We start from the raw sequence: 19,202 nt of genomic DNA on the forward strand, positions 1-19,202 counted from the left end.
GCTCCATTCAGCATGATGGCTAAGTTGTTACTGCAGGAACTCTGTAAAAGAAATCTTGGATGGGACGAAGATATTCCCCATGTTCTCGCTAAGCAATGGGCTGGCTGGTTGGAAGATCTCCACAAGGTGGCAAAGTTTAAGATTGATCGTTGTATTAAGCCTAATGACTTTGGCAACCCTGTCACTGTACAGCTTCACCACTTCTCTGATGCCAGTGAGGTTGGGTATGGAGCCGTCTCTTATTTAAGATTGGAAGTGGATAATAAAGTGCATGTTGCATTTATGATGGGGAAGGCCAGAGTTGCTCCGCTGAAACAGACAACAATTCCTCGCCTGGAGCTAACAGCTGCAGTCCTCGCTGTTAGAATAGACCGTATGCTACGGAAGGAGTTGCAACTTAGGCTGGAGAAGTCAGTTTTCTGGACCGACAGTACAACAGTCCTTAAATATATATCAAATGAAAACCGGCGATTCTATACCTTTGTCGCCAACAGAATTTCAGTCATCAGAGGGGCAACTGATGTTGATCAATGGAGATATGTGGGATCAAAGGAAAATCCAGCAGATGAAGCGTCAAGAGGAATGAGGGCAGAAGATCTCCTGAACAGTAGGAGATGGATGATGGGACCTGATTTCCTTCGTAAGTTCAAGGATGGGTGGCCTAAATTAGATGTGGATCTTCAGGTGATTCCTGGCGCTGACCCTGAGATCAAAAGGGACTTGACAGTGAATGCTGTTGTTAAAGACACAGACAATGCTACGAGCCACCTGATTCATTACTTTTCATCTTGGAAGAGATTGCAGAAGGCTGTAGCTTGGTTTCTTAAGATCAAGGATACTCTTGTGTTATTGGGACATAAGAGAAAGGAGCTTTATGCCTCTGCTGATCTCACTATGGACACTATAGACTGTCATCAACAGGTGGAAAGCCAAATGCAGAGCTTTAAGGCTACGCTCAAAGGACAGAGTCTGACACCTCAAGATGTGATCAGGGCAGAGCTGTCAATCATCCGGTATGTACAACATCAACGGTTTAAGGATGAAATTACCTCGTTGCAGAGTGGTGTGAAATCCATATCCAAGGACAGTTCACTGTACAGATTGGATCCAGTGATGGAGGGTGAGATTCTCAGAGTGGGTGGTCGGTTAAGCAAAGCCTCACTGCCAGTGGAATCCAAGCGTCCTGCTATACTGTCAAAGGACCTGCATGTATCCACACTAATTCTGCGCCACATTCATCAGCAGATAGGTCATGCTGGAAGAAATTATATGTTGTCCAGTTTAATGCGGAAGTATTGGATTATAAATGCAAACTCTGCTGCCAGAAAGGTCATATCAGATTGTGTTGTTTGCAGACGCAACAGAGGAAGACTCCTTGAACAAAAAATGGCGGACTTACCTGCTGAAAGAGTGTTGCCTGATGAAGCCCCTTTCACTCATGTTGGCATTGATTATTTTGGGCCCATTGAAGTTAAGAGAAGCAGAAGTCTTCTCAAAAGATACGGAGTGCTCTTCACCTGTATGACCAGTCGTGCTGTACACTTGGAAGTAGCATACACATTGGATACAGATTCTTGTATAAATTCAGTGAGAAGGTTCATCTGCAGACGAGGCCCAGTTTCAACTTTTCGGTCTGACAATGGAACTAACTTTGTTGGAGCCAGTCGTGAGCTCAAGGAGAGTCTGACCGCTCTGAATCATGGTAAAATTCAAAGAGCCTTTCTTCAGGAAGGCATAGAATGGAGATTTAACACCCCATCAGCTTCCCATCAAGGTGGCGTTTGGGAGCGCCTGATTCGCTCAGTGAAGAGTGTTCTTACCTCAGTCCTTAAACAGCAGACCATGGATGATGAAGCACTCCAAACATTTTTTTTGCGAAGTCGAAGCAATATTGAATGATAGGCCTATTACGAGGGCCTCAGATGATCCAAATGACCTGGAAGCTTTGACACCGAATCACGTTCTGTTGTTGAAAGGTATACCAATTATGCCACCAGGATTGTTTGAAAGAAATGATCTGTATGTCAGAAAAAGATGGAAGCAGATACAGTACATGGCGGAACTCTTCTGGAAGAGATGGATTTCTGAGTATCTGCCATTGATGCAACAGAGACAAAAATGGACAGCACTAAGAAGAAACCTTGCACCTGGAGATGTTGTTCTTGTGGCAGACGCTACAGCTTCAAGAGGATCTTGGATGATGGGGAAAGTTTTGGATGCCAGATCAGATGTGAATGGCGTTGTGCGCTCTGTCCGCCTCCAAACGAAGACCAGCATCTTAGAGAGGCCTGTGACGAAGCTGTGCCTGCTGCTGGAGGCGGCAGTGTGATCACATGAACTGACTCTCTCTTTCTCTTCATCTGTCTCTATCATTCTCTTCCTGTTTCTTTTTCTTGCAGGTGCAGCAAGACATCTGTGCCTGTTATAGTTAGAATACATAGTGTGTAGCTCCGTTCTGAGAGTTCAGTAATTGTGATAAAGCACAATTAGGGGCCGGAGTGTTGGAGCTACATTAGTTTGTTTTCAGTAGTGGTAATTTTGTTAATTAATAATGTTTATTATTATGATTTTTGCTCACATTAGTAATATATTTTGGTAAAATTCTTTTGTTGTTTGTTTAGTCTTTATTTTTGGTTAGTTTAATCATTATAATGTTTGCTTTAGACACCTGGGGGCAGTAGTGGGCACAGGCAAAGGTGAATATAGGCAGGAAGTAGTTAGTTACCTGTAGGCATCTGGGTGATGGGCATATGGTTTTTTACCAGCGTGAGAAATGCTGTATTGCTTGCTCAGTTGGAACAAATAAACCAGCCACAAAATCCTGAATCCAGTTTGGAAGTAGACTCATTGCTTGCCTGCGTACATTACCTGCCCAGGATGCTAGAAGTTGTCGTTTGAAAGTTTGATTTGAGTTTTTTTTTTTGTTTGTTTGACAAACGGCCACTACAATTATATATAACCTTAATGTAAAGTGAACACATGTAAAGTGGAAACCTGCTTCAGTTTAGTTTTAGTTAAGCTCCCTCATGACTGGTGTTGCAGTATTCAAATGCACGACGAAGGAGATATCTTCAAGAACATTAAACAATGAACAATGAACAATGAACAAGGAACAAGGTACAAGGAACAAGGAACAAGGTACAAGGTACAAGGAACAAGGAACATTTATTCATGAGTTATGAACATTAATAACATGTGAAAGTGAACCTTAATGTAAAGTGAACACATGTGAACCATTTATTCATGATTTCTGAACATTAATAACCTGTGAAATTGCACCTTAATGTAAAGTGTAAACCTGTGAACAGTTTTAGTTAATAAGCTCCCTATTGTCACGACTGGTGTTGCAGTATTCAAACCGATTCAAACGCATGACTAAGGAGATATCTTCAAGAACATTTAATTGAGTACAATGAACAAGGAACAAGGGACAATGGCATTAATAACCTGTGAAAATGAACTTTAATATAAAGTGAACACACGTGAATCATGTATTTATTAAAGCACACACAGAAGATCATCATCATTATTTTTTTTCCTGGTGACATTTTACTGTTGAAATATTAATAAGTAATTCATAATTATTCTTGATATCATAATAAAGGATACTGTAACTTTAGTATTTGGCCATCCACACAGTGTCTCTGCGTGACAGAAGCGGGAGCGCTGGAGCGGTTATTTGTTTAAGATAACAACAAACTAACACAGCACATATAATATACAAACTAACACAGTGATTACACATATAATAAACACTTGAAAAACATAGTCTGCAATGTCACCTCAGTTAGCTTACCCATCCAATATGTAACATTAAGCACAACATTTCACTTCAGAGCATGTCAGAACAGTGGTAACTGCGTGACTTCTTCTCATGAAAGTAGCAAGGCTTTATTAGATGCTCACTAATGCCAACTCCTGTCACATGCCAGAACACGGATGCTTAGTGATCTAACCCTGAAAGAGTAGGCTAACATATTATTGTCACGTCTAGTTTTCTATAACTGTAGCTTACTATATATAGCTTACTGTTTGTTCTTCTACATTTTTGAGTTCAGTTATCTTCATTATAAAAAAAAATGCTGCAATCTAATCTTATTATTATTATTATTAGTAGTAGTAGTAGTAGTAGGTAGTAGTAGGCTATATAATTTATTATACTAGCAGCTTCAAATTATCATGTGTGTTCTAGCTTGTGACAGGTGAGCATCTTTCGTTGGGAACTATATGTAGATTTTAGCTTAATAAAAATGTATTTTTAAGAGAAGACTAGGGCAGTGTTTCTCAACCAGGGGTCCATGGACCCCTAGTGGTCCTTGACGTAATGCCAGGGGGTCCTTATAAAATATCTGAATATTAATTTTGACATTGACATGTTCCCATAAAAGAGAAAGATAATATATGTATAATGTACCTGACAATGTGACTAAATATAGGACAAGTCAACAAACGTAGTAGTAGTAAATTATACTTGATTGCATTTGGTTGTCACAAAGACATTAATGATACCAATGCGACAGCGGCAAGGAACCCAAACGCCAACAGGTGGCATCAGGTGGCAAATAGGTGTTAAAATGGAGAAAAAAACCTTGGGAGAAACCAGGCTTAGTCGAGGGGCAAGTTCTCCTCTGGCGAACAGTGCTTTGTTACGATTCAGGTAGCTATCATAAGGCCGATGGGATCACAACATTCAAAGTATTTATTTCAGTTCCATCCAGTTGAGGATCATATTCATCACGCCGGTATGGACGGTTTGTTGAGGAACTGTGGCACTGGCTGTCGTGTCGATGAGTCCTTCACAGTGGAAGATCTCGTTGACTCAATCCTTGCTGATACTTCAGGGCTGCGTTGTGGTCGTGTCAAGGTGCAGGTCCTTGATCTCACCTGGATACGACCCGGATTCGGTTGACTATGGTAAACCTCGGGATAAACAGAAAGACTAATATTAGCGTAGATGCCATTCAGAGGTCAAGACAGGCAGCAAACTATCATCATACAAGGAATCAGTCCTGGGTCAAAAAAACACAAAAAACAGGTCCATGGAAAGGAAGACGGCCTGGAAACTGAAACAGGGCAGACGACCAGGGCAACAGAATTGAAGACCCCCACGGCGGAGCAGACGACCACCACTGCAACTCAGATGGGGTTGAAGACCCCCACAGCGGAGCAGACAACCACAACAGCAGATCATAGCACTGGGGCCATGATAGTACAGGCAGGGGGCTCAGAAAAGCCCTCCAGGCCTTTGACTGGAACGTCCTCTCTGGTCGTGTAGCGGGGAGCAGACAGTACAGGAACAACCTCTGTGATTGTGTTGGGACAAACAGACAGTTCTGCTATGACCTATGCGGTCATGTTGAGGCAGGCAGAAAACTCAGGGACGACCTCCGTGGTCGTTTCAGGGCTGACAAGGAACTCATGGATGACATCTGTGGTCGTATCCAGGCAGACAGTAAGTCCATGACCCACGAGGTTGGGTTCTGGGACCTCTGGACTGGACTCATAGGTTGAAGCAGGCTCAGGAGTGAACCCATGGCCTGGATCAGTCTCTGGAGAGGATTCATGGACTGGAGCGGGCTCTCTTAATGAACCATTTATTCATGAGTTACAGGTTTCCACTTTACTTCAAGGTTCACTTTCACAGGTTATTAATGTTTATAACTCATTAATAAATGGTTCACAAGTGTTCACCCTACATTAAGGCTCACAGTTAACTAATACTGGAATTAATTTTTTTATTATTAATATCTCATCACATTATGGTTATTATCTTATGTTTTATTTTCAAAAGTAAAGTTGGAATTTCATCTTAAAAAAAGAAGAAATCAGATTTTATACACTGCTGTGGATGAAATAAACCAGAAATCTGGTTTTGAGTTAAATAAGTGTTGATAAATACATTTATTAAGCATTTATAACATGTCAGTTAAAAACGGCTCACAATTTGTCAGGTATTGCGTTAAAGTCGCCCTTTTTATTCAAGCAGTTATAACTGCATTATTAATGATTTATAATGCATTTGTAAATGACGTATTATTCATTAACAAATACCTTTATAAACCCTTTACAAAGAGAACCTTAATATAAAGTGTTACCATTTTCATGAAAAAAAAAAAAAAAAAAAAAAAAAAAAAACCTGGGGAAAATAAATGCAGAACATGTTCACATAGGACATTATTAACACAGCTATATGCATGACATAATAGATATAATTAATAGATCTGACCCTGCCCGAGGGTTAAATGTTTCGAAATAGTTGGCTAACAATCAGAAACACAAACCAGATATACAGTATTTCATGAGAATGGACGGTATCATATTTCTATGGAATTTCTGTGGAATGTTTTCCTTCAGTTAAACATTCCATAAATAATGGGAGTATAAATATAACTACAGAAAACCAGTGGGCTTCAGAAGACAACATCTCTTTACATACCGAAGACACACAGAAACTCCAGGTAAGTCATTAATGAATAACTCACAGGAACAAATGAGTAATGCACTATTAATATTCTATTAACTACTATTAACTAACAAGAAACTCTGATTAATAAATTAGTAAGTAATAGTGCTTAGTTGAATGTGGTAGTTCACTATTAGCTAATGAATAACTATTTTCACACCTCCCAGAGGACTAACAACCTCTATATACAGGTTCATAGTTAATGTGAATTATGCATAATGTATAATTAATTCTAAAGTGAAGATCATGGTAACCCATTAGTAAAGACTGAAGTATTACCAAATCCTTCAGAAGGAATTATTAATTATTTGGATCAGTACTCTAAAGTAAAAAAGCATCGTAACTCTAATGACTGAAGTCATTGCGAGCTTTTGAGGTTTTTGTAAGGTTATGGATAGTATTGACTCATGTGTTCACACATCCTTCTAAAGGAATTACTAACTATTTGGATGCTAAAGTGTGAAATCTTACATTGCAAGCGTGGCTAAACCCCCTAACTTTATTCCATAGGGATTGGATATTTACTCATGTCAGCGCGTAGACTCAGAGCCAGTTCAGAGAGAAATAAAATGCACAGAAATTATTTAAATGCAAAACCAAAACATGCAACTCACAACTGCGTATTGAAACGTATTGAAATGGTTTAATATTATATTGAGAATCGTGAACATCCCTAGAAGGAACAGTAGGCTATTCTAGTGTGTTACCTTGGACATATATATTTTTTTAAAACTGAATTATATCACATATACATATATACATAAGGGATTTTAAAATTTCGTGAGAACTAATAAAATGAATACAGTTAAATGGTATCTTTAAAAACATGAAAGTTAATTCATAAAAGTTCAACATTTTATGTGTATCTAACCTGTTACCAGTTACCCAACTTAAATTTAAATTAAAAACTTGCCTTAAGAATTTTAGAATAATAAAGGTGACAATTTATAAATACTTTTTTTTTTTTTTACCCATTTCTTTTATTTATTAAAGCCATGGAATCAGAGCCAATCGAAGTGGCAGCCCTAGGAAGACCTTTGTTTCCTGGAATGCTGTATGACTGCCGCAAGGATTCCTTCATTCCAGGTGCTGTACTTTTATTTTTAATGTTTTTTGTTCCCTTTTTTCACCCAATTGCTAAATTACTTAAGTGGCAGGATTAGAGGTGCACGATGCCAGAGCAATAGGCTGTGCTGATCCTGTCCCCCCCTCTCTCTCTCCCTCTCTCTCTCTCTCTCTCTCTGCCCTGTTGTTTCCTGTCTTACCAATTTAAAGGCATAAAAAGGCCAAAAATTCTTCTTTCTCGAGCAAATGCATCGAGTGCATCAAGTGCCATTATGAGGCTTGTTTTAATTATTAGCGAAAACACATGGGTGCATCTTGCACAAATCTTTAAATAATCCTCAAAGAGTGACATGAGGGGTTAAGAGAGAGAGAGATTGTTCACCCAAAAATTTAAATTCTGTCATTATTTGCTCACCCTCAAGTTAATCTAATCCTGTATGAGTTTCTTTCTTCTGTTGAACACTAAAGAAGATGTTTTAAAGAAAACTATCCCTTTAACATGACCAACAACACTGTACGTTGTGTCTTATCTTCAAATACTCATCAGACTGATGTGACATGCTAACTTAGCTAAAAACACGTTATTTCTGAGGTTTATTTCTTTCCCAGAATTTCCATAGGTATCACACATATACATATATATATAACAAACAAATACTTGTTATAGCTAATTTGCTTGTTATACTAATTGAAACCTTTCTGGTGATCAACAATTCACTAGGCCCGAACTCTGATGTTTTTACCTATTCCTATTTAGGGCTCCAAGCACTAAAGATGCTGGAAACCTGGTAACACTTTAGACCTGGTAACCCTTTTACCTAATAAGAAACATGGATTAATGAATTTGTAAGTAATAGATAAAACTATAGTAATAGATAAAAATAATAAAACTAAATAAGGTAGATTATCAGTAATTACCATTTTCCCTCCCAGAAAGCTACTAAGAACAACTACTGTATATACAAGCTCATAATTAATGTGAATAATGCATAATGTATAATTAATGTTTACGTGAAGATCATGGTTACCCACTTGTAATGACTCAAGTTATTCACACTGTAAAATCAAATTAGTTTTTTCCTACCAAAATTAAAATGAAAAAAAAAAAACAAATGCTTAAATTGATCAAATAATAATTCAAAGGGCTGCTCAAACAAGAAATCAAATGTTCAAATGCAATTTTTTTATTTATTTTTTTATTCAGGGAAGCATGAACTGTACAAAAAAGATAATAATAATAATTTGTATTTGATATTTAATTTTCATTATCAATTCAGTATAAACCTGTCATAATTACATCTATAATTCAATGCTTAAATGATAAATCAAATTCAAATGAGGTGTGTCAATCAAGTGGCATGTGGGTGGAGTTTTGAGGCAGAAGAGGAGACTTTCTTGTGTGCAGTTTGGGTAACTGCCACACTTCAGTAAAAAATATGATTCTATACATCATAATAATGAGAAACTTTCTCATAATTATGACCGTGAATAACACACAAGAACAAACCACTTCCGTAAGCTCCAACATGCTGCGTAACACACAAGAATGACAAAGACAAAGTCAAAGTGGTAGTTGGTAGTTGCAAAGGCAGTCTATGGAAGGAAATCTGACAGCATTCTGTCATCAAAAATGTCTTAATTTGTGTTCTGAAGATGACAAGATGTCAAGATGTCTTTTTGGTTTGGAAAGACTTGAGGGTGAGTAATCAATGACAGAATTTTCATTTTTGGGTGAACTAACCCTTTAAGTCAGTACTGCTATAAAATCCTTTCTGTTACAAATTGTTTAAAGTGTTTTTGATTTAAAGTTAACATTTAAATGCTACTTATTGTAATATAATGACATTCTAGAAAAGCTCTCCAACGCATTTTGCTAATCTAACAGCATTTATTTCCGTTTTTTTTGGTATAAGTAGCAGAGGGTTGTAATAGACACGTGATTTTCCCCCCAAACCAGTTCAATGGAAATCCCGCCCTGAAGCCAGTTCTAAAGATTTCATTGGCCATGTCAAACACAGTAATGATTGCCTACACCAAATACTGATCCCTAAACCTACCTGTCACTGTAACCTCAGCCAATGAAATTGGTTGGAGGGTAGGGCCGGAGTGGGACTCATTTTTAGCCCTGGAGTTTCATGCCTTAGACCAGCCCACTTTTAATTTAATTGTATTGTTCTCTTTTTTTTAACTGGCAGTAGATGGCAGCAATCGTCCACTAAACCCAGGCCCATTTTTTCATGTATTTTTTTGTCTTTTTTGGCCGTAAATGAAATTGAGAAATGCAGATCTTCTTTAAAGTGGATTTAACCTAAAAAGTTTGCTGTTTTATAAAAATATATATACTTAAATTGTTACAAATTGAGGCAAATGAATAACAAAAAAAAAAAAAACATAAATCCCCCAAAACTGCACAACTTTACAATATTATGTTTGTTACATTGTTACAAAAAAGTTACATTGTTACAAAATCACATTTTACTGTCTGGTTATGTAAGCTAATTGGACAGAAAAATGAATGTTGTTGCCCAATGTGTAATGGCATAGCAAGCAATAACATTTGTGATAGGCCCTATATTTTATTATTTGCGTACTATTATTACGATATTAGTAATAGCTGCATCCATGTCTTTATCTTTTGCATGTTTCTCCTCTTCCTTTTTATTTATTTACCTAAATCGGCCTCCGGTGGTTTAGACCTTTTGTCTTACCATAATTTAGTGTTGATTTAGAACTTGTCCCGCTCCCCTCCCGCTCTCCCTACAGACGCCACCTCATCCTTTCTTGTCGTATGGCCTACTTTTGAGTGCGTTGTCTTCTCTGGGCACACACACTGAGTCCCTCGCAACCAGGTTAATTTAAGGAGGAAGCTGTTCTCCATGTGTGTCTTGGCCTGTTGCCACACTGCATATAGTTTTGATGTTGTGACAACGTTTACTCTGATGGCACCATTTTCATGATCTCACCAAGGGCCCCACAAACACATACAGGCCAACCCTATCCCTAACACAACTATTAAATCAGTTTAAAACTATATTATAGATATAAGACCTACACATTTACTTCAACACTACATAACTTTCATACACAACTGTTAAAGCCAATTCTCGTTTCAGGTGTTACTCTTTGGGATAAGAAATCATTGAGTGAAGATTTGGACAGTCGTCCGCAGCCCATGACAGATTTGAAGTTCAGTAGCTCTGATTCTCTCTCTAGTAAATCCAGTCTCATGGATATAAGTGCTTCCCTGAAGGCCAGCTTTATGGGGGGGCTGGTGGAGGTAGGAGGATCTGCCAAATACCTGCGTGACACCACATCCTCAAACAAACAGTCCCGAGTTACAATGCATTATAGTGTAACCTCCAAATTTGAACAGCTCACTATGACCCAACTGGGCCAGATCACCTACCCCCAGGTGTTTGACCAGAAAACTGCAACTCATGTGGTCACGGCTGTTCTGTACGGAGCTCATGCCTTCATGGTGTTTGATCTGATGTCTTCAGAAGGTGAAAGCAAGCAGGAGATTGAGGGAAAACTGAATGTCATGGTAAAGAAGATTCCTGGATTTTCTATTGAGGGAGAAGGATCTGTAAAAATGACAGATGGTGAAAAGAAAACCGCTGAGAATATCAACTGCACATTTCATGGTGACTTTCAACTTGAGCAGAACCCCACCACATACATGGAGGCCCTGAAATTGTACAATCAGCTCCCCACAATGCTGAAGGATGGAGTACCAATAAAAGTCTGGCTATATCCTCTTCATTTATTAGACAAAGAAGCTGCTCAGTTAGAGAGAGAAATCAGCACACGTCTGGTTTCCAACACTGCAGATATAATGGAGGAGCTGGAAGAGGTAGAGAGAACATACAACGATCTGTCCAGAAGAACAGAGGTAAATGTTTTCAGTGACATTCAAGAGAGGCTGCACTCATTTCAGAACTCATTTAGCATTTACAAGACAGTGCTTCAAAAAGCAGTGGCCAGGGTCCTGCCTGCTATTCGAGGAGGAGGAGAGGAGGAGGAGAAACTGGCAGACATCTTGGAGATCCACTACAGCTCCCCTTTTAATGCTGACAAGCTTAACCAGTGGTTACATGATGCAAATTCTGAACTTAACCTCTTGAGTTCTCACACCAGGAAGCTGGAGAAGATCAAAATTGAAGACTCTGATGGTCTGAACACCATCCTCCTTGATCCTGATATTGACGTTGTGGTGTGCTTGACCTTCACGTCTCTGAAGTATGAAGACCCGTATCTTTCAGCCCTGATTGAGTTCCTGAAATCTGATAAGTTTAAAGAGTTGGATGGAAACAAAAATATGCTGTCTGAGGCATCTGTCGGAAAATGGTTCAATGATCCTGATGTAATAAGAAAAATGAGAGAGAACTTATCTCTCTTCAGAGGTTTTTCAGAAGCCAATAAAGATGAAAAGAGAATCCGCTTCATTATTTCTGCTGTCTCTGATCCCTCCAATCCAGGCTCCTCTATCTATTTGTACGAAAAAGGAAATCTGACAGACCCACAGTTCAAGCCCGTGTCAAAGCCGCCCCCACCGATAGTGCAGGATGTCCAGGACCAAAGTGTGTCCCTGAAACTGCAGAAATCTCCAAGTGGAGTAACAGTGCAGTACAGAGTAGAGTACAAGGAGGTAAAAGCAGATTCTGGTGCTGATGAACAGTGGCTTTTCATAAACACAGCTGATGAAGACTTTACTCTGACTGGATTGGAATCCGGAAAGCAGTATTTGATCCGGTACAGGACAGTGGGTAAAGTGGGAGTGAGTGAAGCCAGTGATACTGTCAGCCCCATACCGTCTGCAGGTAAGTGTCATCCGCACATATTCATGAATAATATTTTTTCATTGGCTACATTCACACAGTCAGTGTTTGGGTTTGACAACTGAATTTAATAACAGGACAGGAGTGACTCTCAAACTGTCCCATTCACACCGTGGCTTATATACAGTATTCCAGCTGCTACTATATGAATGAATACAGGGACTGGCCAACTGTTTTATGATAAAATATGTTAAACAACCTACAGTAATAATATGTAGATATGCAAAATGCTTACCATTGGCAAATTTCACTGATTTGAATGTCATTTACGTTATTCGTCAGAAAATTCCTAATGTAAATCCTAATTGTGAATATGACAAACAAAGACATTGAAACATTAATGTGTCAGTTTTCGTCATATCAAGCAAATGATAAAGAGTGAATATGTGCATATTGTGAATGTGACCTGGCTTTCATGGTAGCCTTTCAGTAATTTCACTTGTCGTTATTCTCAAAGTGGGAGAGTTATCATTCTCTGACTTGAACATGGTAAAACATGTTGATTTCACTCTAGTGTGCTTTATATTGTGGTTAGGTCAGTGTCATCCACACATCCATTTTTTTATACCGCGTATCTTTTGTTGGGTCACGGGATGGCTGGAGCTTATCCCAGCATCTCACTTTTGATAACTTAGCAAATTTAGCCAATTATCTGACTACAAGATAAATATACAAAAAACAGGGGAAAAAAAAGAAAAAGAAAAAAGGGAACTTTTTTGTTAACTCTGAAGCTTAAAAACTTCCATGATCACTTTTACCCTTAAAGATTGCTTCTGGTTGTTTCAAATAACTGTTTTTTTCTTTAGTTATTTTAAAGGGAGTGCTCTCTGCATGCTGTCTAGGCAGTAATTAATATATATAGTATATTCAGAATTTGAATAAAACTTTTGTTTTAAGGCCCATTTGTGTATAAATGTGGATTCACTCTCAAAATTGCGATGACAGACAGTGATAAACCATAAAGCACCCTCTGTGATTTCATTCTGGAACTGGGTCTGGTCCAAATGCAGGATTCTGCTGCATTAGTTAAGACAATTGTTATTAATTATTTGCATTGACTGCCATGCCAAATCATGCATAAAGTATGTTTGCTTTTCTGTTAAAATTAATGGTGGCTTGTGAACATAGACGCTTTAATAACAAATTATTTATCCAGAGCATTAAGCTGGGACGTGTTGGTTGTTGCAAGCGACATGGAAATTGAAACTGTTAGATGGAAATCTTTAACACCCAGTCAGCCTACCCACCAGCCCTCCTGAGAAATATAAAGGCTGTCCTGTTGTTTGACTTGCCAGACAACTACAGATGTCCAGTGTAGTTCTGTTCAAAACAGCGCAGGTTTACTGAAAATGCAGTCATGAATCAGTTCAGTTATTGAATTCTGTTGTCACTCTCATTATTAATAGAACTGTGTGAATTTGTACCCTATTTACCACTCTAAAACAGGACTGACCACCGTATTCTGCTGCTGCATGAATGTAGTAATTTGTAGCAGTTTTTTCCCCTCTTGATTCCTTTCAGCACAAGATGTGACTGTGGGTGGGAAAGGAGGTGATCCATTCTCCTTTAAGAGCTTTTCCAGCAGCATTCAGAAGATCAGCATCACTTACAGTGAGGTGTGTGAAGATTGTTTTCATTCCATTTTATCTCATATTCCTGCTATTTGAATCACATTGTTTTCATTTAGTTGCTTGATTCACATAAAATACATTTTTACCTTTTAGATGACACTGAACACAGTTGAGGTGACTTTCAACACTGGCCAGAAGATGACAGTTGGTAATGTAGCAGGATCTAAAGGACAAACATTTGAACTTGATGAATATGATAAAGTTGTTGCTGCAACACTGTGGCCAAATATTCAAAATAACATGTGTGGGGGTTTGGAATTTGTGGTTGCAAAAAACACTGGTGAAAGAAAGTCATTTTCTGTTAAGTGTGATCAACTGGGTGAACCTGTGAGTGTTGATGTGAAGTCTGGAAGGTGTTATGGCTTTATGGGGAGAAGCGGAGATGAAATTGATGCTCTGGGTTTCTACTTTGTTTAAGCTCAAGCTATCTGTTGCTGACAGTCTCCAAATATCTGAACATCTAAAAAAAATGACATCTAAACAGCAATCATATACTCATATATATCAGGGTTATTCAATATGATTGGACATGATTGGTTATGATTGAAGTATCAGATTTTGAATTAATCAGTGGTGTGTGAATCAGACAATTAAAATATATTTTTTAGGTAAATGGAACCAAAATAAACAAATTAATTTATGAGTCAGTGATTAAATAGTGATTGTATTTGAGAATATTCTGGTAGAAAAAAAATGTATTGAATCTTATTCTGTCATTTATGTCTATCGTTATATTTCTGTTCTTTATCATCTGTTCTGTTTTGTAGCTTGTGGAAGTACAAAATATCTTGATGTACTTGTAGAATTACAACAAAGAGTTTAACTTGATTTTGTCTGACACAAGCCGTTTTTTTTTTTTTTTTTTTTTTTTTTTTTTGTGTGTGTGTGTATTTCATGATCTTTTATTTTAGTTGCTCACAAAGTTGTTGCTCACAAATTTTCATTTTTATGTTCAAAGTAACTAATTATATATTAACAGTGTGTATCAATGTGTGTCCAGGACAAAAGCCAAAGAAAATTATGAGGTAGAAAGAGAAATGTAGAAAAAAAACAACAACAAAAAAGACATACATAAGGCAACCTAATGCAGGCATCAAGCAACATGAGTTCACAAAAGTTGAACTTTATGCAAATGTGCAGCAATTGGGAGCAACAGCCAATAGGAGTGAAGTTAGTGGAGCTGTTAGTGGAGCTGTTAGTGGAGCTCACATCACCGTCTCAAGACAGGACAGAGTTCTGGAGTGATTTCACTGTTTAATATGATTTGACTGTAACCACATACATGAATATAATAAAATGGTGCATGGAAAAAAAAAATGTTGACAGTCTTTGTGAGTTTGATTTATACTTGTTTGTGTTGTTAATTAGGTCTATATTATGCACTGAGCAGTTTAGCACTGGTGCAGTTCATATTACAGTTTCCCCTGCATTATGTTGATTATTAAGGACAAGAAAATTGTATTATTTGCTAAAGTAATTTTTAGTCATTTTTGGCAATATGAGTTTAATTCATTTTGAACTTCGTTAATCTGGTAAATGATTTAATGCACTGAGCACTGCTGTAGTTTAAATCACAACACTCTCCAACAGCAGAATACTTTTAATTAGTGTTGTAGTCAAGACCATCTAAACCGAGACCAAGACCAGTGTGTATCAAGACCAAGACCAAGACCAGACCAGCACTCCTCAAATTCATCTTAAAGATCCACATTTACTGCCTGAAAAATGCCTTTATTTTTAATCAATAATTATAATTAGAATAGTAAGACACTCTATAGAGCTGTTACCAATTATTGAAATTATTGAAATCACTAACAACAAAATTCATCGCCTCCCCCACCACACACACACACACACACACACACACACACACACACATACCTTCCCTTCCCCCTGACTCAAGTCACTGAAAATTCTTCAAGACATATAATGTAACTTATGTATCTATTGTTTTGCCCTTTTTATGTTTGGTATCATTTTAAATGAAAAAAAGATGGCGCCGCGCATGGCAGCCACAGTGCTTAGCTCTTCAGTGTTTGTTCTGTTTTTGTTAGTTTGTCCTGTTTTCTGTTTTTCAAACACCATCAGTTTTACCAGGGATGAACTGCTGAACATTCGGCAGTACACACCACAAAATCTTTTACCGGATTTCGATTATTCAGACGTTTTGTTGAACGTTGTAGTCGGCGGAGCGGCAGCTCTGTTTAGACGCTTCAGGACGCGCAGACGGGGGAAGCGCGCCGGCGCCCTCGTGAAGCTCAGACAGCGCGGATTAAGAACGCCGCTGCCTAGCATCCATCTGGCGAATCTCCGCTCTCTGCCCAACAAAACGGACTAACTCCTTTTGCTCTCCCGGAAAAATAAGGATTTTTCGAACTCGGCTGCTCTGTAGTGATGGCCGATTTCGAAACACTGCTTCATGAAGCTCCGAAGCTTCATGAATCTTTTTGTTTCGAATCAGTGATTCGGAGCGTGTATCAAACTGCCAAAGTCACGTGATTTTAGTAAACGAGGCTTCATTACGTCATCACTGTTTCGAAACAGTTCGAAATTTCAGTGGTTCACCGATAGAGGGCGATGATAAAGTGAGCCCATGAATCATGCAGATTCACTGAGAACTATTGAACAAGTGTCTAGGGCTTTACCCTATGGTTTTACCTGATCTCCGATCAGTTTTATACATTTGTAGATGTTTTAATTATACATTAGAATAATTAAAATGAATAATGGTAGTTATTAATCTCTTATTGGCCTGTTTAGCTTGAGCCATGGAACAGATAAACAAGCCTTTAAAATTGATAAAAGAACACAAATTATACAGACACTCTATATTTAATCTTATTAGATGATTAGTTAATTCCATTTAATTGATTTTACTTTAAATAAAACTTGTGAAATTCATTTGCACTGCTCTGCCCACTAGGGGTCACCGTGGAGACGGGTGTCAGATTGTTTCGAAGCCTCGAATCATTACGGCACATTTGATTCAGCTGCTTCAGTGTTTCATGAAGCCTCGATCTGCCCATCACTACTGCTCTGTGCTTCACAGAAACCTGGCTGAACGATGCCATTCCGGACAGCGTGTTAAGTCTGCTGGGCTTTCAGCTGTTTAGATCAGATCGCGACGCAGAATCAACAGGGAAATCGCGCGGCGGCGGGACGTGCTTTTACATCAACTAAAGGTGGTGTTCAGATGTAACGGTGTTAAAGAAGATGTGCTGTCCAGATCTTAAAACACTCTTCATTAACTGCAAGCCATTCTATTCGCCGCGGGAGTTTTGCTCGTTCATTCTGGTGAGCGTCTACCAGAGGTTCGCGTTAACCAAAAATTATCCGTCATTGACGGAATTTTTTTAACATTGACGGAAAAATCTGAAGGCCGTCCGTCACGTTGACAGATTACACTGAGGGTGATCTATTGTAAATTGTAACTGTAATTCACACCCCTGTCCAGTTGGTGGCGAGTGCGCTCCAATGTAGCAGCAGAGCAATGGATCCAGAACAAAAATGAAACTGGCACGAATCGTTTGCTATGTGTTTGATAATGCACAGGCGAGTACCCAGAAGCTACAACGATCTATGACGCCACATTAAAGAGCACCAAAACGGCATTTATTGCTTGAATTTCTCAATGAAATGGACAGGATTTTAAATCTGAGACTTCCATATCAAAAGCAACACAAAGCTTTCAGCCTATTGCTATTTATTGGGTGGGAGGCGCACTATGTAGCTACTGTTTATTCATCAACTGAAAAAAGCATATAGCCTGGGATTTATGAATCGATATTGGTCTTATGAATGTGACCAAAACAGCAAGGAGACATTTTAATTGTTTATTAATAAAGTAATGTTTTCTGAATCAGTGTCGGCGGCAAAGATGAAGTTGACATTGACTCTCCTCATCTCCTCATGGACGCGCTTAGAGAGAGAATGCACAATTCATTCGGTTTATTCTACATAAACAGAGTAGCCTATTTCTTTTCGATTTGAATTATTTAGTTTTCGTTAAAGTAGATATTTCATGCTTTCTATAGATATATTTCTCATGTCTGTGACTGCGAGGCAAGCAGCCTATACGCTGAGTTCGGTTCATTTCTGTAAGACGCGTTCCAGTTCACGCGCCAGTGATCGACACAGGAACAGTTTCTTCCCTCAAGCAATCCATCTCATGAACACTTGACAAACATGGAACACACAACACTATTACACATTATTTACTTAAAACATTTATTTATATCTCAATTTGCACACATAACTGTACATACAGTTGTCTATAATATGTATTTTTTTTGCACTTTGTCTATCTTGTAAATTTGTATATTATTTTATTCTTTTTATTATGTGTCTTGTCGCTGTCACTCTGTTGCACTGTGGAGCTTCTGTCACTAAAACAAATTCCTAGTATGTGTAAACAACATACCTGGCAATAAAGCTCTTTCTTCTGATTCTGAAATGTCTCAGTGCAATTGGTAAAATGGTCTCAATTTCACAGCAGTCACTGGTATTATGAAGAAGATTGAAAACTAAGGAAAATTCTGTCCTCTTTTGGGTGGTGCCTTTTGTGAAAACCCACTCCTCTCCCCCAAAACAGGTATTGGTGTAATAAAAATTTACAATCCTTTTGTTCCGGTCCTGGTATAAAAGGTAAAGTGCAAAGCAGTCATGCGGGATCTTCTGTAGCCAGAAACCCCCACGCAGTGATGGACAAGTGTCTTCGAACACTAGTCCACCACTGTGTGTATATGCATTTCAATTGATGTTATGCATTCATTATTTCTGAATTGGTTTCTAATTGTAAAACTATGAAATTGACATTTTTACTTGATAAATAAAATGTTATATTTGATTTACTCTGGATTCTTCTGAAATCATTATGACCAGTAGATTATTGGAGTCCATATTTCCGCAAATCTGCGTCAGGATGGATTAAAACTAAAGGCTCAATGAAGGGAGCATGTGGGCACATCATGGGACCTTTTGATTTTTGTTTATCAACTGGCTTAGCAAGTTGCAGTATCGTGACTAAGAAAACTGTGTTTTTGTATGAACAAGCATGTGGCGGTTCAACTAAAATGCATTAGTAACCTCTGCACCCTCTGACTAAGATCAGAACTGGCGAGTTTGTGATCGTGAAAAGCACTAAAACGGCCAAAGTGACTTTTCTAAGTGATATGGGTCTGTAATGAAAGAATAATTGAAAATAAG

At 38.3% G+C, this 19,202-nt stretch overlaps 1 protein-coding gene across 2 annotated transcripts in view; it reads left to right on the forward strand.

Moving 5' to 3' along the window:
* Positions 1–6,331: 6,331 nt before the first annotated feature.
* Positions 6,332–19,202, forward strand: part of LOC125269389 (cytolytic toxin-alpha-like) — a 40,366-nt gene continuing 27,495 nt past the window's right edge. The window contains exons 1-5 of one of the 2 annotated variants that reach the window (XM_048192343.1): positions 6,332–6,458; positions 7,457–7,549; positions 10,642–12,348; positions 13,888–13,986; positions 14,095–15,189. In XM_048192343.1, the coding sequence (XP_048048300.1) occupies positions 7,459–7,549; positions 10,642–12,348; positions 13,888–13,986; positions 14,095–14,414 (2,217 nt within the window). In that variant the 5' untranslated portion in view covers positions 6,332–6,458; positions 7,457–7,458 and the 3' untranslated portion in view covers positions 14,415–15,189. Of the gene's footprint in view, positions 6,459–7,456; positions 7,550–10,641; positions 12,349–13,887; positions 13,987–14,094; positions 15,190–19,202 lie in introns of those variants that run through there. The other variant, XM_048192344.1, reaches the window with a different exon arrangement.

Source organism: Megalobrama amblycephala, linkage group LG5 (assembly GCF_018812025.1).
Source record: "Megalobrama amblycephala isolate DHTTF-2021 linkage group LG5, ASM1881202v1, whole genome shotgun sequence".
Taxonomy (NCBI): Eukaryota; Metazoa; Chordata; class Actinopteri; order Cypriniformes; family Xenocyprididae; genus Megalobrama; species Megalobrama amblycephala.